The sequence below is a fragment of the Schistocerca cancellata genome, chromosome 4 (assembly GCF_023864275.1).
Source record: "Schistocerca cancellata isolate TAMUIC-IGC-003103 chromosome 4, iqSchCanc2.1, whole genome shotgun sequence".
Lineage (NCBI taxonomy): Eukaryota > Metazoa > Arthropoda > Insecta > Orthoptera > Acrididae > Schistocerca > Schistocerca cancellata.
Genome location: NC_064629.1, coordinates 44,204,402 through 44,226,058, shown reverse-complemented (window position 1 = coordinate 44,226,058; position 21,657 = coordinate 44,204,402). Strand labels below are relative to the sequence as shown.

The 21,657-nt window shown below is 46.6% G+C and overlaps 1 protein-coding gene across 1 annotated transcript in view; it reads right to left on the bottom strand.

The window, feature by feature from the left end:
- Window positions 1–21,657, bottom strand: part of LOC126183709 (uncharacterized) — a 302,729-nt gene that overhangs the window by 50,814 nt on the left and 230,258 nt on the right. Inside the window, exon 4 of the mRNA XM_049925896.1 lies at window positions 3,153–3,269. Coding sequence (XP_049781853.1) covers window positions 3,153–3,269 — 117 coding nt within the window. The remainder of the gene's footprint in view (window positions 1–3,152; window positions 3,270–21,657) is intronic.

Sequence of the window (21,657 nt, the reverse complement as noted above, 5' to 3'; positions counted from 1 at the left end):
TCATCAATCCTGTGCACTATATCGTTAGCGAATGTCTCTCGTGCAGCAATGGTAGCAGCGCTGAGGGGTTGCCGCGTTTGAATTTTGTACGGATAGAGGTGTAAACTCTGGCGCATGAGACGATACGTGGACGTTGGCGTCATTTGGACCGCAGCTGCAACACGGCGAACGGAAACCCGAGGCCGCTGTCGGATCACCTGCTGCACTAGCTGCGCGTTGCCCTCTGTGGTTGCCGTACGCGGTCGCCCTACCTTTCCAGCACGTTCATCCGTCACGTTCCCAGTCCGTTGAAATTTTTCAAACAGATCCTTTATTGTATCGCTTTTCGGTCCTTTGGTTACATTAAACCTCCGTTGAAAACTTCGTCTTGTTGCAACAACACTGTGTTCTAGGCGGTGGAATTCCAACACCAGAAAAATCCTCTGTTCTAAGGAATAAACCATGTTGTCTACAGCACACTTGCACGTTGTGTACAGCACACGCTTACAGCAGAAAGACGACGTACAGAATGGCGCACCCACAGACTGCGTTGTCTTCTATATCTTTCACATCACTTGCAGCGCCATCTGTTGTTGAAAATTGTAACTACTGTAATTTCGAAAGTTTGTCCGCCTGAAAATGTACTGTTGTCCCAAGCATATTGCAACAAACGGTGTATTTCTATCGCTGCTCGTTTAGTTTTTATTGCCGTTTCAAATATACCGGTCATTTTTGAAACACCCTGTATGTAGGAAACACGTGATCGTACTTTGGCTTGTACCATGTTTGCGGGCCACTTGCCTGGAGCTTGCACTAGGGTTCGTTTCAATATCCTGTACAATCCGATCCTCCAAATCTGGTGTACGCACAGTCCACTGGCTCCCTCCACATTCGTCTATCTGAAAGGATCCATCATCACACAGACGCTTAAAAATGACTTGAAATGTTGTGTGATGTGGCTGGTGTCTGTGAAGGTACTTGTTTTGCTATATCCGTTCTGTCTCTTGATCGTTTCCATCGGCTTGGCCGTACATAAACACTTTCTCGGATTGTTCCCGACATAAATACTAGACCATTCTGCTGCTTATAGTATGGTGCGTGTCACACAGCCTGCAGCACACACGGAACTTTCATTCGTCAGCGCCATCTAGCGTGGCAAAGATGTGTTTTGGGACACATGTTCATAGGACCTTTTTTCCTCCAATTCCAGTCAGGAAAAAGTCCCAGCAGATTGTCAGTTTTATTAATATTCACTTTGCACAGACGGTAGACTCCCTATTCCCAAAATTTAGATGTAGTCTGTTGAATACCGTGGACACACAGTTTGGTAATAAATTGCTAGACTCCAAGGAGAATACACGTCGAGACGTTATGTAATCATATTGAGTTACCAAGTAAATCTTATGTTTCACATTTTGACCTCCAACACCAAAGAGGGTGTTCCAGCATTGTTATATAGGATTTCGTACTAACGTGGCTTGCGACCATGAGGATGAACTATAACACTCATAGTCACTAGCTGAACTTTAAGGAATACATGTAAATGAAACTTCCTGGCAGATTAAAACTGTGTGCCAGACTGAAACTCGAACTCGGGACCTTTGCCTTTCGCGGGCAAGAGCTCTACCGACTGAGCTACCCAAGCACGACTCACGCCCCGTCCTCACAGCTTTACTTCTGCCAGTACCTCGTCTCCTACCTTCCAAACTGTACAGAAGCTCTCCTACGAACCTTGCAGAACTAGCACTCCTGAAAGAAAGGATATTGTGGAGACATATCAGCGCACACTCCGCTGTAGAGTGAAAATTTCATTCTAGAAACATCCCCCAGGCTGTGGCTAAGCCATGTCTCCGCAATATCCTTTCTTTCAGGAGTGCTAGTTCTGCAAGGTTCGCCCGCATCTCGTGGTCGTGCGGTAGCGTTTTCGCTTCCCACGCCCGGGTTCCCGGGTTCGATTCCAGGCGGGGTCAAGGGTTTTCTCTGCCTCGTGATGGCTGGGTGTTGTGTGATGTCCTTAGGTTAGTTAGGTTTAAGTAGTTCTAAGTTCTAGGGGACTGATGACCTAAGATGTTAAGTCCCATAGTGCTCAGAGCCATTTGAACTTTTTTTTTTTTTTTTTTTTTTTTTTTTTTTTTTTTTTTTTTTTTTTTTTTTTTTTTTTTTGCAAGGTTCGCAGGAGAGCTTCTGTGAAGTTTGGAAGGTAGGAGACTAGGTACTGGCAGAAGTGAAGCTGTGAGGACGGGGCGTGAGTCGTGCTTTCGCGAAAGGCAAAGGTCCCCAGTTCGATTCTCGGTCCAGCCGGCACGGTAGCTCAGCGTGTTCGGTCAGAGAGCCGGTTGGCCTCTGTAATAAAAAACTGAGTGGAAGGATCAACCACCGAACTTGAACAGGATGTCTTGGGACGTCCGCAACGACCACACACAACGATCAATAACGAACAAAATGAAAAAAAAAGTCGGTAGAGCACTTGCCCGCGAAAGGCAAAGGTCCCGAGTTCGAGTTTCGGTCCGGCACACAGTTTTAATCTGCCAGGAAGTTTCATATCAGCGCACACTCCGCTGTAGAGTGAAAATTTCATTCTAATATATGTAAATGTTTTTATAGCGGAAATTCTGTTTTTTCCTCTCATCGTTGACGGACATACGTGTTTCAGCGTTTGAGAAACGCAATAGCAGTCGTTTGGAAACGATTCATTTGGCATCTGTTTACACTATAAGACGCATCACTGCTTTAGGGCGCCCTAGAGGTGGTTCAACAATACGTTAATCATGCATATCGTTTTATTATTTTGGAAATAATTTGACCTCGCCGACCAAATCGAAAATGCTACCCATTTAGAGAAAGTTTTTTCAAGTTATTGAATAGTTTTGTCCTTCAGGCTTCATATGGCTGTGTATAACGCTACTGGATGAAGGAAATGACACTGTACATCCAAAAAAATGAACATCGCTACCTCTTATGACTTATGGGTGATTCATAGTTTGGTGGCACTGCATATCTACCATTTATAGATGAAGGACCAAACACAACCATTATTTCAGAGACTTAAGCCTTTCAGCCAATGTTATTTTCAGCCACTACCACTATGGATGTTATTTTCAGGAGTTTTATTCAAACACCTACCTTGTTATTCATGATTCTAGGTTTTTTCCCTTCTTAGATTATGTACTGACCTCTGCGAATTCTTCCCCAGACTCCATTTCAGTCCCATTGAGCTGTATTGTTTCATTATCTCCGTCGGTGGCCTCAGATGACCCTACTGACATTGTTTCCTCGTCTTCATCTGTGTTCTGCGAAATAAAAATATTTATCATACCAAATGAAACTACAAAATATTTGAGAAAACAAGTATGTTTGTATTTGCTATAACAAATATGGAAAAATTATGTTTCAGGAGTTTAAAGATAAAATTTATTTACAAATGGTTGAAATGGCTCTGAGCACTATGGGACTTAACATCTGAGATGATCAGTCCCCCAGAACTTGGAACTATTTAAACCTAACTAACCTAAGAACATAACACACATCCATGTCCGAAGCAGGATTCGAACCTACGACCGTAGCGGTCGCGCGGTTCCAGACTGAAGCACATAGAACCGTTCGGCCACACCGACCGGCAAATTTATTTACATTTCCGAAGTAAATTTAATGAGAAATGTAGAGAGGCTGTTACAGGGCCGCGCGATATTAGCCGACAATTCCGGCTTTCGCTGTCGCCGCGGTCGGACGTGCTAGCTGGTTGCTCCGCGTCGTCGGTGTCCTAGCCAGTGTTTACTGTCTGCCGTTGTGTGTTCCTGTGTTCCGAGTGATCCACGTGTATTGTACTCTTTTGTGGTCGTCCTTTTCGTCAGCAACTTGCCGATTTTGTACGGGATTCGGGCTTGACCGGATTCCCTACAGCTGCAGCGCCATGTCTACCACCATCCGGAAAAACACCCTGGTTTTTGGCTTTGACGAGGATACCCGTCGAGTTCAACCGGCCGCCCTCGAGATTCGTGACTGGCTAAGCGAGGTAATAGGCATCACTTCCGATTCTGTGCACACCACCCAGCTAGATTCTGATCGTTATTGCGTGTTTGTCAAGTTTCTCAGTCCAGTAGCAGTTGATCGACTCATTGAAAAAATCGGTAAACAATTCCCTTTTGATCATCGCGACGGCACCACTAGTATGGTTACTGTAACACGTGGCGATACCTCGATTCAGACTGTTCGAGTAGTTAACTTGCCCATAGAGATTGACAACGCTAAAATTAAAGATGCACTTTCTAAGTTTGGTGAGGTTAAAGAAATTGTCAACGAAAAGTGGTCGTCTCGCTACAAATTACAATGTTTCAATGGGATTAGATCTGTGGATATGGAAGTAAAAATGAACATTCCTTCTCACATCACGGTCGATGGTTATAAGGCTCACGTTATACACTCCTGGAAATGGAAAAAAGAACACATTGACACCGGTGTGTCAGACCCACCATACTTGCTCCGGACACTGCGAGAGGGCTGTACAAGCAATGATCACAAGCACGGCACAGCGGACACACCAGGAACCGCGGTGTTGGCCGTCGAATGGCGCTAGCTGCGCAGCATTTGTGCACCGCCGCCGTCAGTGTCAGCCAGTTTGCCGTGGCATACGGAGCTCCATCGCAGTCTTTAACACTGGTAGCATGCCGCGACAGCGTGGACGTGAACCGTATGTGCAGTTGACGGACTTTGAGCGAGGGCGTATAGTGGGCATGCGGGAGGCCGCGTGGACGTACCGCCGAATTGCTCAACACGTGGGGCGTGAGGTCTCCACAGTACATCGATGTTGTCGCCAGTGGTCGGCGGAAGGTGCACGTGCCCGTCGACCTGGGACCGGACCGCAGCGACGCACGGATGCACGCCAAGACCGTAGGATCCTACGCAGTGCCGTAGGGGACTGCACCGCCACTTCCCAGCAAATTAGGGACACTGTTGCTCCTGGGGTATCGGCGAGGACCATTCGCAACCGTCTCCATGAAGCTGGGCTACGGTCCCGCACACCGTCAGGCCGTCTTCCGCTCACGCCCCAACATCGTGCAGCCCGCCTCCAGTGGTGTCGCGACAGGCGTGAATGGAGGGACGAATGGAGACGTGTCGTCTTCAGCGATGAGAGTCGCTTCTGCCTTGGTGCCAATGATGGTCGTATGCGTGTTTGGCGCCGTGCAGGTGAGCGCCACAATCAGGACTGCATACGACCGAGGCACACAGGGCCAACACCCGGCATCATGGTGTGGGGAGCGATCTCCTACACTGGCCGTACACCACTGGTGATCGTCGAGGAGACACTGAATAGTGCACGGTACATCAAACCGTCATCGAACCCATCGTTCTACCATTCCTAGACCGGCAAGGGAACTTGCTGTTCCAACAGGAGAATGCACGTCCGCATGTATCCCGTGCCACCCAACGTGCTCTAGAAGGTGTAAGTCAACTACCCTGGCCAGCAAGATCTCCGGATCTGTCCCCCATTGAGCATGTTTGGGACTGGATGAAGCGTCGTCTCACGCGGTCTGCACGTCCAGCACGAACGCTGGTCCAACTGAGGCGCCAGGTGGAAATGGCATGGCAAGCCGTTCCACAGGACTACATCCAGCATCTCTACGATCGTCTCCATGGGAGAATAGCAGCCTGCATTGCTGCGAAAGGTGGATATACACTGTACTAGTGCCGACATTGTGCATGCTCTGTTGCCTGTGTCTATGTGCCTGTGGTTCTGTCAGTGTGATCATGTGATGTATCTGACCCCAGGAATGTGTCAATAAAGTTTCCCCTTCCTGGGACAATGAATTCACGGTGTTCTTATTTCAATTTCCAGGAGTGTATATTCTGATCAGGCCCCCCCCGCCATATCTGCAATGAATTAGGCCACCTTCGCCAGGACTGCCCCCGCCGAGTTTTTGTCTTGAAAAATAGTCTCCAGCCGCGGCGTAGGTAATGGCAGTAGATACTTCTGGTTCTTATGCACACCCTGATGTTGATGCTCCCGAGGCAACTACCTCCGAGACCCCGCCCATAACCGCTGATGCGTTTCCAGCACTCGTAGGACGGCAAACTGCTGCGCCAGTTTGTCTTGAAAGTGAAACTCAGCGAAAGAAAAGGCCGCTGGAACATAGTGATGAGCATTCAGATGAGGAAGTATCTCACACGACTCCTGCAGCCTGGAAACCAGATGATGTCATGCGAGTCAACTTTGAAGCCAGTGCGGATGGACTTGAGGGGATGCCGAATTCTAAGACGCCAGATCATGAACAGGAACCTCCAATTTTGCGTGCCGCGCACGAAGGACAACAGCCGCTACAACGCGCACACAGTGAAGAAGTGTTGTGTCAACAACTTGCTACAGCTGACGCTCGACCACAAGTTCCGGGCGGAAGTACACAAGCGAAAGTGTTTACCAACCTGCCAGCTGCCGGCGGCAGTGCTGCGACAACGACACAACCGCGTCTCAAAGAATCCACAAAAACTCCGGGACCCCAAAACGCCCCACGACGAAGGCTCAATCCACAGCCAAATCTCTCCGTTGCTCGCAACAAGGGCAATTCCACTTCGTCGCAATAGGATGTAGTACCCCGAAATATTAGTTATGAAATTGTGAGGGAAGGATTCGGTGATGACAACAACAAAGAACTCGGCGAAGCCCATCCCCCACAGTAGTAATTCCGTTGGTACAAGGTTTGTTCCGTGCTGTCGCCTAAGGTTGCAAAGCTTTTTCGTGTTTCTTTCTGTCCTCTTATCCGGTTCTGGTTCGCAGCATTCACTGTGTCGCTTTTGCTTCAACCGGCCTATGATTCACAGTATATCTTTATATAGCTTCCTGATCCAATAATCCTCCCATGGCTGCTCACATTATACCTTTTTTAATCCTGCAGACGGCACTCTTGAGCTCCATGCCACCGTTTTGTTATACTTTTACATCTCATTATCTATATGCTACAGGCCTACGCTATCACCTCCCTTAACATCAATAGGATTACGGCAGAGTTAAAACTTGCTTTATTAAAACAATTTTTGTTTGACTCTGGTACAGCCCGCATCTCGTGGTCGTGCGGTAGCGTTCTCGCTTCCCACGCCCGGGTTCGATTCCCGGCGGGGTCAGGGATTTTCCCTGCCTCGTGATGGCTGGGTGTTGTGTGCTGTCCTTAGGTTAGTTAGGTTTAAGTAGTTCTAAGTTCTAGGGGACTGATGACCATAGATGTTAAGTCCCATAGTGCTCAGAGCCATTTGAGCCATTTTTTGACTCTGGTACGGATATTGCCCTTTTACAAGAGGTCGCAACATGGCAAATCAACATTCCCGGTTATGTTGCAATAATCAATTTCGCTCCCGAATTGAGTGCTGGCACTGCGATTTTAGTCAGGGAAGGAATACCTCTAACCGATGTTGAAAAGTTAGACTCTGGACGAGGGATAGGCGTGAATATCATGGACGACAGTGTAATCAATCTGTATGCACCATCTGGAAGTGCACGGCGCGCTGACAGATCAAAGTTTTTTAAGGAGGATATCATTTACTTATTGCGGAGAGACTCTCCGAACTAGATCATTGCAGGCGATTTTAATTGTGTATTACACCATAAAGATCAGTCTCCCAATTTTAATTATTCCCATGAATTAAACTTTTTTGTCTCCCAAATGAAATTGAGCGACGCGTGGGAAGTTAAGTATCCCACGCTTGTGAAATACATGCACATTTCACATAATTCCAGCAGCAGGATTGATGGAATCTATATGTCGAGTCACATAGTGAGGAAATTGCTACAAGTGGAAGTAACTCCAGTCAGCTTTTCTGACCACTGTGGTGTGAGTGCCTGCATAAACTTAGACCGGCAAACTCACTGGTTTAGGAATCAGTGGAGCATGAATGTCGGCCTTTTAACAGACGACGAGCTCGAGGCCGAATTAACGACAGCTTGGGAATTTTGCTTGCGCTCTGTACACAACTTTCCGAGTGTTTTGGAGTGGTGGACGCGCAAGACGAAGCCCAAATTACGGAAAGTAATTATATCTTACAGTATAGAGAGATCTCGGGCAGTTCACCGTACAATGGAATTTTACTACATGGTTTTACGGGACTTGTATGATCAGACAGATGGCTCAGACAGGCGATTGTCCGACATCAAGAAAATTAAAGTGACATTATTAAGCTTAAAGAGAAAACAACTGGAGGGTCTTAAAATAAAGTCAAAAGCCAGATCTGTCAGCGAGGACGAAACGGCTGCGCTATATCATGTGATTAAACACCGCAAGAACCGACGACGGATATTCATGGACGAACTTAGATTAGGAAACGGTACTGTCCTCACTGTGCAAAACGAAATAATCAGAGAAATCCACAGGTATTACAGTGCCCTGTATGAGGCAGAAGCAACGCAAGAGGACGATCCGGATGAACTATTTGCGTTTACAACCTCCACAATTACGGCCGACGACAACGCCAGCTTATTTTCGGCTTTTAGTCCAGATGACGTCTTTGAAATAATTCGTGGCTCCCCTAAAAGGAAATCGCCGGGCCCTGATGGCCTTCTGGTCGAATTCTATCAACGATATTGGAGTATCATAGGTGATAAGTTGACACAAGCCGTTAACGACGTCCTGCTGGGAAAGTTTGTACGATCAGAACTTAAAGAATGTAAAATCGTGTTGATTCCTTAAAATAAGGGATGTAAAAATATTAACAACTTCCGGCCGATTTCTCTTTTTAATTCAGATTATAAGATTATTACGAGAGCTTTAAACAAACGAATGATGCCATTGACCGCAAACATAATTGGGCAACAGCAAACTTGTGCTTATAGGCGATCAATATTTCAGACTACAGTACAATATAGAGATATCGTCGCTCTGTCGTCTGCCAGCACCATTAATTGCGGCCTCCTTTTTGTCGATTTTTATAAAGCATTTGACCATGTCAGCCGTAAATACCTCTTCGAAACGATGCGGAGGATGGGTTTCCGGCAGGACTCCATCGCTATCGTGCGCAATATGATCACTGGTCTGGCCGCCACGATCTCCATCAACTGCCAGCTCACAAGACCAATTACCATCGCAAGGGGTGTCCCCCAAGGAAGCCCCCTTTCCATGTTGCTCTTTGCCATCTCACTAGAACCATTGCTGCGGCTAGTACAAGAGCACATGACGGGCATAACGATCGCCGGGAAGAAAACTGCAGTTGGTGCATATGCTGATGATGTCGGTATCGTCGTGAGGAACAGGGAAGATGTGATTCAACTGGACTCAGACCTCAGAAGCTATTGTTCCGCTTCTGGCGCAAAAATGAATGAAACTAAAAGCAAATTTCTACGTATAAGGGGTCTTCACGATGTCGGCCTAGAATGGGCTAACCATGTTACGGAACACAAATCTTTTGGGACGATACTGACGGTCCCCACACAAAGGATGATAACGGCAAATTAGCGGGATGTCTCGCTCAAAGTCAAGGGTGCTTTAATAGATAACGTCCATCGCAGCATGGACCAATTTCAGAGGGTTAAATTTATAAATATATGTATCTTGTCGAGAGCATATTATGTGGCACAGGTCTTTCCATTCCCCACCGTCATAACCAAACAGATAATGAGCAAGTTGACCAATTTTCTGTGGCGGGGGGAAATATTTTGAGTTGATGTAAAGACTGTGACCCTCGACCCTATGCATGGCGGTATGGGTCTAACCGATCTGAGCGCCAAAGCAACGGCTTTGTACATTAATCGGATGACATCCTTAATCGAAAGCTACTCTGACACCCTTACGGCTAAGTTGTTTGAGGCACTCGCACCGAAAAGCGTAGAACCGCCGATCAATGTGCAGACGATCGACTACCAGCTCTCCCACATCCGCACATATTATCTGGAAAAGAGCTACTTGAGCGAGGTCCTTCTCCAACATCGCCCCTTAACTGCCAAGGACATTCTGGAGCACAGGAAACAATATGAGGGCAAGAACAAAATCGAACAAAAGCATACTCATGTCAATTGGGATGTCCTGTGAGCGAACATCAGCAGCAGTGTACTTCCGTCCTTGGTCAGGTCGACGTGGTACAAAACGGTCAACAACATTATCAGCACAAATGAGCGACAGCACGCGATTGGGCTAAGCGACACAGCCCATTGTCCAGATTGTCGCCAAGTGGATACTGTTCTCCACAGATATACTTGCAGTCACCGCATGCGCAATTGGCAATGGGTTCGTCAACAAGTCGCCCTTATAACTAGGACTTCTGAAAATAACATAGACATGAACTTACTGCACAGACCGGACTCAAATATTTTCCGCCAACTAAAAATAATGCCGTCATGTGGCTGTTGGGTCACTATACAAGTCATGTATTCAATCGGCTGATAGGCGATGATTACAGCGAATTTCTGTTACACATGGAAACGGAATTTCTTAAAATTAAAAACTACGCGGATCACCGTCGCAAGTACGGTAATATGCTCCATATTGCATTCAATAGAACAGGGATTGGATAGCTGTTCGAGCTCTCAAACCTTCCCCCGTTTATGTATCAAGCGAATAGTCTGGCTCAAAAAAATCAATGTTCCTTTACAGTCAATGTGAGTGGTGACGGGTATGGGGGCGGCACCGTGGCCAGGCCTCGGACTAATTGACCCCTGACCTCCTTGCGTCTTGATCGATGTGTGGCTGTGTTAGATGATACAGGTGCTTGCCATGTAGTGTTTTCTTTTTCCAATTTACTTTCTTCGTATCTGTTGATGTTATGTGATCTAAAGGGTTGTAGAAGTGGTTATGAAATTGCAGCGGTGTAGCCGATGTATTTATAAGAGTGATTGCTTTGTGTATTTTCTAGTTTCCGCTCGTTCTAGAAAGAATTTTCTTAAATTGTCTACCTGTCCATAATGTAGGTTTTTTATGTCGATAAATCACCTTCCTCCTTCCTTTCTGCTTAATGTGAATCTTTCTGTTGCTGACTGTATGTGATGTATTCTATATTTGTGGCATTGTGATCGTGTAAGTGTATTGAGTGCTTCTAGGTCTGTGTTACTCCATTTTACTACTCCAAATGAGTAGGTCAATATTGGTATAGCATAAGTATTTAGAGCTTTTGTCTTGTTTCTTGCTGTCAATACTGTTTTCAGTATTTTTGTTAGTCTTTCTCTATTAGGTCCTATTTGTATTATCTATTCCTATTTTTTGTCTGTATCCTAGATATGTATAGGCATCTGTTTTTCCATCACTTCTATGCAGTCGCTGTGGTTATCCAATATGTAATCTCCTTGTTTAGTGTGTTTTCCCTTGACTATGCTATTTTTCTTACATTTGTCTGTTCCAAAAGCCATATTTATATCATTGCTGAATACTTCTGTTATCTTTAGTAATTGGTTGAGTTGTTGATTTGTTGCTGCCAGTAGTTTTAGATCATCCATGTATAGCAAATGTGTGATTTTGTGATGGTACGTTCCAGTAATATTGTATCCATAATTTGCATTATTTAGCATGTTGGATAGTGGGTTCAGAGCAAGGCAGAACCAGAATGGACTTAATGAGTCTCGTTGGTATATTCCACGCTTAATCTGTATTGGCTGCGATGTGATATTATTTGAATTTGCTTGGATATTAAGTGTGGTTTTCCAATTTTTCATTACTATGTTTAGAAACTGTATCAATTTAGGATCTACTTTGTATATTTCCAATATTTGTAGTAACCATGAGTGGGGTACAGTATCAAAAGCTTTTTGGTAATCAATGTATGCGTAGTGTAGCGACCTTTGTTTAGTTATAGCTTGATATGTCACCTCTGCATCTATTATCAGTTGCTCTTTACATCCTCGTGCTCCTTTGCAACAGCCTTTTTGTTCTTCATTTATAATTTTGTTCTGTGTTGTATGTGTCATTAATTTCTGTGTAATGACTGAAGTTAATATTTTGTATATTGTTGGTAGGCATGTTATGGGGCGATATTTAGCTGGGTTTGCTGTGTCTGCTTGATCTTTAGGTTTCAGATAAGTTATTCCATGTGTAAGTGTATCGGGGAATGTGTATGGGTCTGCAATGTAACTGTTAAATAATTTAGTTAGATGTGAATGTGTTGAGGTGAATTTCTTTAGCCAGAAATTTGCTGTTTTATCTTCTCCAGGGGCTTTCCAATTGTGAGTAGAATTAATTGCTTGGGTGACTTCATGTTGCAAACTTATCACTTCAGGCAACTGTGGTACCATCTTGTATGCGTCTGTTTCTGCTTGTATCCACCGTGCATGCTTGTTATGTTGTACCGGGTTTGACCATATGTTGCTCCAGAAGTGTTCCATGTTTGTTATGTTTGGTGGATTGTCTATTTTAATGTGTGTGTTATCTATTGTCTGGTAAAATTTCTTTAGGTTAGTGTTGAATGTTTGGTTTTGTATCCTTCTATTTTCACTTTTTTGTATCTTCTAAGTCGTTTGGCCAATGCTTGCAATTTCTGCTTCTTTTCATCTAATTGCTCTATCGCTTCTTGTTGTGAGATTTTGCCTAAACTTTTTCGTTTTTTGTCTGACATTTCATTTCTTATTAATTGTGTTAGCTGTCCAATGTCTTTTCCCACTTTTTCTATTCTGGTCTGTAGCCTGTGTTTGCCATGCTGGTTTTGTGGGTTTCTTCTATGTGTTGGTTGGTTCTGATCTCAGCCTAGTGTGTATATTTAGTGTAGTGAGTGCTCCTATAAAAACCAGTAGTTGTAACTCTTCCCTAAGTTGTATTTTCATTTATTTTGTTGTGTATGATTGTGTTGATAGTTGTTATTGCTGTTTCGACTTGTGGGTTAATTGGTGGACTATGCAAGAATGGTCTAATGTCTTATTATTATTATTATTATTATTATCATTATTACTATTATTATTATTAAGTGATGCAGGACAAAAAAAAATTTTTTAATGGTAAATATAGTGCACCGTAGACAAAACGTCGCGTGTTCAAATACATCCACTGCTACATTTTTTAAAAAAGGCCTCAAAGTTCACTTGATTAAAAAAAAAAGCGGTCTGAGGCGCTGCAGTCAAGGACTGTGCGGCTGGTCCCGGAGGAGGTTCGAGTCCTCCCTATGTCATGGGTGTGTGTGTTTGTCCTTAGGATATTTTAGTTCAAATAGTGTGTAAGCTTAGGGACTGATGCCCTTAGCAGTTAAGTCCCATAAGATTTCACACACATTTGAACATTTGGAGCTGTTACATGTTGACGTGTATACAGTTTGTGTATCACACCTGTTGTCCGCGGTGTCGAGTAGCGCATTGCATAATATTTAATTTAGATGTGAAAACCGGTACTCAAACTGCTGCGTCTGCTTGAGTGCAGCTAGCGTTTCAACTCTAAGGCTGGAAACATTTATGTGTTATTGTCTTGCTTTAAAATAATCGCTCTTTTGATTGTAGCTACGGCGCCCCAGCGATCCGCTATTCTGAGCTTACTCAGCCTGCCCTGAAGCGATGTACGATGTCCCTCGGGTGGGATGCTAACTAGCTGCACAACAAGTGCCAGTAGGGTGCATAGAACTCATTGTCTATGCATGCTCCATATACACTCCTGGAAATGGAAAAAAGAACACATTGACACCGGTGTGTCAGACCCACCATACTTGCTCCGGACACTGCGAGAGGGCTGTACAAGCAATGATCACACGCACGGCACAGCGGACACACCAGGAACCGCGGTGTTGGCCGTCGAATGGCGCTAGCTGCGCAGCATTTGTGCACCGCCGCCGTCAGTGTCAGCCAGTTTGCCGTGGCATACGGAGCTCCATCGCAGTCTTTAACACTGGTAGCATGCCGCGACAGCGTGGACGTGAACCGTATGTGCAGTTGACGGACTTTGAGCGAGGGCGTATAGTGGGCATGCGGGAAGCCGGGTGGACGTACCGCCGAATTGCTCAACACGTGGGGCGTGAGGTCTCCACAGTACATCGATGTTGTCGCCAGTGGTCGGTGGAAGGTGCACGTGCCCGTCGACCTAGGACCGGACCGCAGCGACGCACGGATGCGCGCCAAGACCGTAGGATCCTACGCAGTGCCGTAGGGGACCGCACCGCCACTTCCCAGCAAATTAGGGACACTGTTGCTCCTGGGGTATCGGCGAGGACCATTCGCAACCGTCTCCATGAAGCTGGGCTACGGTCCCGCACACCGTTAGGCCGTCTTCCGCTCACGCCCTAACATCGTGCAGCCCGCCTCCAGTGGTGTCGCGACAGGCGTGAATGGAGGGACGAATGGAGACGTGTCGTCTTCAGCGATGAGAGTCGCTTCTGCCTTGGTGCCAATGATGGTCGTATGCGTGTTTGGCGCCGTGCAGGTGAGCGCCACAATCAGGACTGCATACGACCGAGGCACACAGGGCCAACACCCGGCATCATGGTGTGGGGAGCGATCTCCTACACTGGCCGTACACCACTGGTGATCGTCGAGGGGACACTGAATAGTGCACGGTACATCCAAACCGTCATCGAACCCATCGTTCTGCCATTCCTAGACCGGCAAGGGAACTTGCTGATCCAACAGGACAATGCACGTCCGCATGTATCCCGTGCCACCCAACGTACTCTAGAAGGTGTAAGTCAACTACCCTGGCCAGCAAGATCTCCGGATCTGTCCCCCATTGAGCATGTTTGGGACTAGATGAAGCGTCGTCTCACGCGGTCTGCACGTCCAGCACGAACGCTGGTCCAACTGAGGCGCCAGGTGGAAATGGCATGGCAAGCCGTTCCACAGGACTACATCCAGCATCTCTACGATCGTCTCCATGGGAGAATAGCAGCCTGCATTGCTGCGAAAGGTGGATATACACTGTACTAGTGCCGACATTGTGCATGCCCTGTTGCCTGTGTCTATGTGCCTGTGGTTCTGTCAGTGTGATCATGTGATGTATCTGACCCCAGTAATGTGTCAATAAAGTTTCCCCTTCCTGGGACAATGAATTCACGGTGTTCTTATTTCAATTTCCAGGAGTGTATTTCAACTCACGACCTATTATTCAAAAAATAGATTTATTTTATTTAGTTACGTAGTTCGCGGATACATTCGATGTTCAACGATTTTCAATGCTGGCTCATGTATTGTGCAATTCATCGCGTTGGGGCTCTGAGGGTCCACGATTATCCATACACATCACACCACGCAGAATTTATACCCATCAAAAGAACACCTCAGATCAGACTAAAAAAACTCGTAATGTCTGTAGATGTCATCCACGTCTAGTCACAACATTTTAAGAATTAATCTTATTGTTCATAAAACAAGATTGAGCACTATTTTTACACAAATGTTCTGAAATAAAATGGCTCTGAGCACTATGGGACTTAACTTCTGAGGTCATCAGTCCCCTAGAACTTAGAACTACTTAAACCTAACTAACCACGGACATCACACACATCCATGCCCGAGCGCGGTTCCAGACTGTAGCGCCTAGAACTGCTCGGCCACTCCGGCCGGCAAATGTTCTGAACTACTACATCTGTTAATGACTCTCCATACAAGGGAACATGCTTCGCCCTCCGTAAAGATGAACACTCAATCCAGTCACAAATTTCGCTTGTTAGGTCACACGATCGTACTTTCGATACTAAGTGTAGGTATGCTACAGAATCAAATGCTTTTTTAAAGTCAAAAAATACTGCTGCTACCTTATTAGTCATTAAGGATGTAACATGGAAAAACCGCATGTTGGGTTTCTGTTGAAGAATGTGTCTCAAATACCAGCTGGATTCAATCGAGGTGGTAATTTTGGTCGAGGTACCTCGTTACATTTGAGCTCTGAATACGTTACAGTATTATACGCGGTTCAGTCACATTAATGTGACCACCACCTATGTTCTATGTGAAGACGGCAGGTGGCACCACTAGCGGTGCAAGGTATACACAACGAGTCGAGCGATACAAAAACAGTTCAGTCGTTATCTTAATGAAGAAACGGAGCGATTTATCTTGATGTCCAAGAGGGCACGATCATAGGATTTTGAGACAAGGGTGGAAGCATTTTCGAAACGGCAATGTTTATAAACTGTTCGTGTGCCGCCGTGGTTAAAATTGTACGCGCAAAGCAAAATGGCGCTATCCAATACAAGCGCTGAGGTAACAGTGGTGCACCACGGACCATAAATGACAGGGCCGAATGACGGCTGCGGAGATGCGAACGGGCGAATATACGTGGAACTGTTGAGCAAACGACCACCAAAATGAACCGAGGGGCTATCGGCAGTATCTTCCCAACGACCGTTGCTGCGTATGACCATCTACTTCTTCACGTATCCGTGCCGACTGCTGTTCGTTGTCGAGAAACGTAGTCGGACGTTCACTGAGTGACGTCCCGTGGCCCTTCCAGATGGATTACTGTTAAGCTCCGTCGGATAAATGGCCGTTGGCGTGAAACGTCTGAAAAGTAACACCTTGCAACAAGCGTCGGAAGGGTTCAGCTTTGTGGTCTGGAGAATGTTTTCGTGGCATTCTCTGCGTGATCTCGTCATTCTGGAAGGCACGATGTATCTACACAAATATGCATCTATCATCGGTGACCGTGTTCACTCCCACATACAGTCTGCTTTTATCGGCTCGATACCATCTACACTCCTGGAAATTGAAATAAGAACACCGTGAATTCATTTTCCCAGGAAGGGGAAACTCTATTGACCCATTCCTGGGGTCAGATACATCACATGATCACACTGACAGAACCACAGGCACATAGACACAGGCAACAGGGCATGCACAATGTCGGCACTAGTACAGTGTATATCCACCTTTCGCAGCAATGCAGGCTGCTATTCTCCCATGGAGACGATCGTAGAGATGCTGGATGTAGTCCTGTGGAACGGCTTGCCATGCCATTTCCACCTGGCGCCTCAGTTGGACCAGCGTTCGTGCTGGACGTGCAGACCGCGTGAGACGACGCTTCATCCAGTCCCAAACATGCTCAATGGGGGACAGATCCGGAGATCTTGCTGGCCAGGGTAGTTGACTTACACCTTCTAGAGCACGTTGGGTGGCACGGGATACATGCGGACGTGCATTGTCCTGTTGGAACAGCAAGTTCCCCTGCCGGTCTAGGAACGGTAGAACGATGGGTTCGATGACGGTTTGGATGTACCGTGCACTATAAAGTGTCCCCTCGACGATCACCAGTGGTGTACGGCCAGTGTAGGAGATCGCTCCCCACACCATGATGCCGGGTGTTGGCCCTGTGTGCCTCGGTCGTATGCAGTCCTGATTGTGGCGCTCACCTGCACGGCGCCAAACACGCATACGACCATCATTGGCACCAAGGCAGAAGCGACTCTCATCGCTGAAGACGACACGTCTCCATTCGTCCCTCCATTCACGCCTGTCGCGACACCACTGGAGGCGGGCTGCACGATGTTGGAGCGTGAGCGGAAGACGGCCTAACGGTGTGCGGGACCGTAGCCCAGCTTCATGGAGACGGTTGCGAGTGGTCCTCGCCGATACCCCAGGAGCAACAGTGTCCCTAATTTGCTGGGAAGTGGTGGTGCGGTCCCCTAATGCACTGCGTAGGATCCTACGGTCTTGGCGCGCATCCGTGCGTCGCTGCGGTCCGGTCCCAGGTCGACGGGTACGTGCACCTTCCGCCGACCACTGGCGACAACATCGATGTACTGTGGAGACCTCACGCCCCACGTGTTGAGCAATTCGGCGGTACGTCCACCCGGCTTCCCGCATGCCCACTATACGCCCTGGCTCAAAGTCCGTCAACTGCACATACGGTTCACGTCCACGCTGTCGCGGCATGCTACCAGTGTTAAAGACTGCGATGGAGCTCCGTATGCCACGGCAAACTGGCTGACACTGACGGCTGGGGTGCACAAATGCTGCGCAGCTAGCGCCATTCGACGGCCAACACCGCGGTTCCTGGTGTGTCCGCTGTGCCGTGCGTGTGATCATTGCTTGTACAGCCCTCTCGCAGTGTCCGGAGCAAGTATGGTGGGTCTGACACACCGGTGTCAATGTGTTCTTTTTTCCATTTCCAGGAGTGTATAAACAGGGCATAGCAGCTCGCAGTGTACGTGCGTGGTTCCGAGAGCACCAGGATGAGTTTACCCCTCTCCCCTGGCCGCCAACCCCCGGATTAAAAATGAATCGGCTATCCGTGGGATCCGGCTGTTAGTGCCGTGGATCCTCAGCCACGAAACCTCGCCCAGCTGGCCGCACCACTGGAGTCGGCATCCCTGTCGATACTTTCATTGACTCTCTTCCTGCAAAAGGTCACACTGGTCAGTGTTCAACAGATGAACATGACGGATATTGGAGGTAGTTTCGTGGAGCACGAGTATGGCCTCTTCTTCTTCCCAACTACTTGGCAGAGTTTGTGCTCCGTGCATCTATGGTCTATTTTGGTTAATAGAAGGTCTAGTCCAGCCTCAAATTCGGTATAGAAAATTATAGGGATTCCATCGGGCCTGGCAGCTTCGATGAATTTTTTAGCCATTTAAGCTGTTTATCATCGCCATCGACACAGATACCTATTTTTCTCGTCTCTGCAGTGATACGACATTTACATTGGGTAACATTCCTATAATCTTCTTTGTAAAGAAATGTTGGAAAACTGAATTTAACATTTTGGCTTTTCCTCTGCTAGCGTCAGTTTCAGTTTCTGAGTCAGTCGTGAGTTGTGACTTTGGAGGCTTTCCCAACGGATCTGTTGCAAATACACTTCTCGGATTTGTCGCCAGATGGTATTTTGTAAATCCCACAATTTTTCGTCAATGCAACCGCTCACCATGATAAGGTGGTGGCAGCTGTTGCTGTGACAGTAGCGACGATGATGTGGAACAGCTGCATTGGTGAATTACTGTGGGATTTACACAAACCCGAGAAGTCATTCGTAAGTGTCTGGAGGCTATTTTTGGTGCCACTAACAGCCTGTGAGAGATTTTCCTAATACGGTAATCGTTGAAGGCTTCACACGTGCCCCCTCGACTGCCAAAAGCGTTGCAGTCAACATTTCTCTATCTATGCCGCTCTGTTTTATACCTGTTATGCACTAGGATCTAGTAAGGAGTTTATTTATAGTGACTATATACCACGAACGGGCCACCCACCGCGAATGGTGCTACTAGGAACATATCTATCAAGTGCATTGTCAGCCACCCTTGTACAGTTGAGCCACTGTTTTTCTACATGCTCCCGCCCAGAGATGAATGTTTCAAGTACCTGCTTGAAAATGACACTACAGCCTCTTTATCTAGTTTGCCATATATATAAGTTTTTGTACTTGTTTCAGTCGCCCTTTGTACTTTAGTAATTGTTGTTGCTAAAACTGCTTCGTGGTCACTGGTACAAATTCCGACACACAATTCCTCAAAGAGGACAGGTCTGTTTGTTGGCACTAGGTCAATATAGTTCCATCATGAGTGGGCTTCCAAACTATCTGTCCTAGGTAGTTTCCAGATGATGCATTTAGTATATTTTTTTCAGAATGTCTTGTCACACCCAGCACTTGCAAAACAAATTATCACAGATGTTTGATATTTAAGTCTCCTTCACTGGTGACAGTACGATTTGAAACATTTGTACTTGTCTACCGAGGTTATCCCGGGAGTTTTCGGTCATCTCAGGGCGTGCATCTGGTGTTAGATAGAATTATACAATTAAAACTTTATGCCCAGCCTTGATATTTGCGCTGACGTAAACTGTCCCCATCACTCCAGGCGGCAAAGAGGCTGCGAGAAGATCGATAGTAGGCCCCGGAGTAAGCGAACCTGTCGGGAGAGAGGCCAAAGACAAACTTGCAAGAAACGTGCCGCCAACGCCCTCTCGGTAGCCAGTATTCACATTGCCGCCGTGGACCGGAGGGCCCAGTCAGTCAACTAGCGAGCCAATGAATCGAGTCATCAGTCCCAGCCTAGTGGGAATCGTAGTCGCAGTTAGCTCAGCCTCTAGCACAGAGCCAGTCAGTACCTAGCGACCAGAATCGTGTACATAGCGGACTGGTACTTTACCAGCAATGAGGTTAACATGGGTTGCCGGCCGCTGTGGCCGAGTAGTTCTAGGCGCTTCAGTCTGGACCTGCGTGACTGCTACGGTCGCAGGTTCGAATTTGCCTCGGGCATGGATGTGTGTGATGTCCATAGGTTAGTTAGGTTTAAGTAGTTCTAAGTTCTAGGGGACTGATGACCTCAGATGTTAAGTCCCATAGTACTCATAGCCATTTGAACCATTTTGAGCTAACATTGATTATTACGGAATAGCTTAAGTTAAGTAGCTTTCTTAATCTTATGAATAAAGAACCGTGTTAATTCTTGTGTGCGCCAGCCGGTGTGAACGAGCGGTTCTAGGCGCTACAGTCTGGCACCGCGGGACTGCTACGGTCGCAGGTTCGAATCCTGCCTCGGGCATGGATGTGTGTGATGTCCTTAGGTTAGTTAGGTTTAAGAAGTTCTAAGTTCTAGGGGACTGATGACCTCAGAAGTTAAGTCCCATAGTGCTCAGAGCCATTTTAATTCATGTTTGCAGTTTGTCTAATAGAGAATAACGGCCACTAAACAGCATCCTCTCCTTGCTTTCCATGGTACAAGCCTACAGTGACAACGAGACGACACAAAAATACTGACTATTACACACACAGTCTCACATGCAACTTCAACTTTTGTTTCGGTGTATTTGCATTTCTATACTGGTATGACAAATGCACAATCCCCATTTCCCAATGAACGAGGTGACGCAGTGGCTAGCACACTGGACTCGCATTCTGGAGGACGACGGTTCAATCCCGCGTCCGGCCATCCTGATTTAGGTTTTCCGTGATTTCCCTAAATCACTCCACGGAAATGCCGGGATGGTTCCTTTGAAAGGGCACGGCCGACTTCCTTCCCCGTCCTTCCCTAAACCAATAAGACCGATGACCTCGCTGTCTAACCAACCCCATTTCCCATTAGCCTAGTCTTTCGATTACACAATTTTACGTGTACTTCTTCCAAAACGTTCACTGCTGTCAATTTTTGATTTTAATCAGTTTTCTATACGTGAGCTCCTCTGCCATTTAGGACAACTTCAAACTGTTTGACGTTGTTGTGAATGGTTCAGCGGTCAATAACGATGATTTTGATTGATATGTGAGTGGCATTTCTTTGGAGAGAACAATGCAACCTTTATATAAACGTAGGCTTCCGCAGCCATTGTCACGTTCAATAAAAATTTTCTGGGTTTGTGACTGCATTGTCAATATATATATAAAACTACAGACATTTCAGTCCTTGGTGCAAGCGACCTTCTGCAGTGTGTTTTTGCTTCCTGCTGAATTAGAAATGGTTCTGAGCACTATGGGACTTAACATCTGAGGTCATCAGTCCCCTAGTACTTAGAACTACTTAAACCTAACTAACCTTGGCCAGCCGTAGTGGCCGTGTGGTTCTAGGCGCTACAGTCTAGAAGTGAGCGACTGCTACGGTCGCAGGTTCGAATACTGCCTTGGGGATGGATGTGTGTGATGTCCTTAGGTTAGTTAGGTTTAATAAGTTCTAAGTTCTAGGTGACTGATGACCTCAGAAGTTAAGTCGCATAGTGCTCAGAGCCATTTAACTAACCTAAGGACATCACACACATCCCTGCCCAAGGCAGGATTCGAACCTGCGACCGTAGCAGTCGTGTGGTTCCAGACTGGAACACCTAGAACTGCATGGCCCACCCGGCTGGATCAATTAGAAAACTTTGTTGTTTCTTATATACCTGCA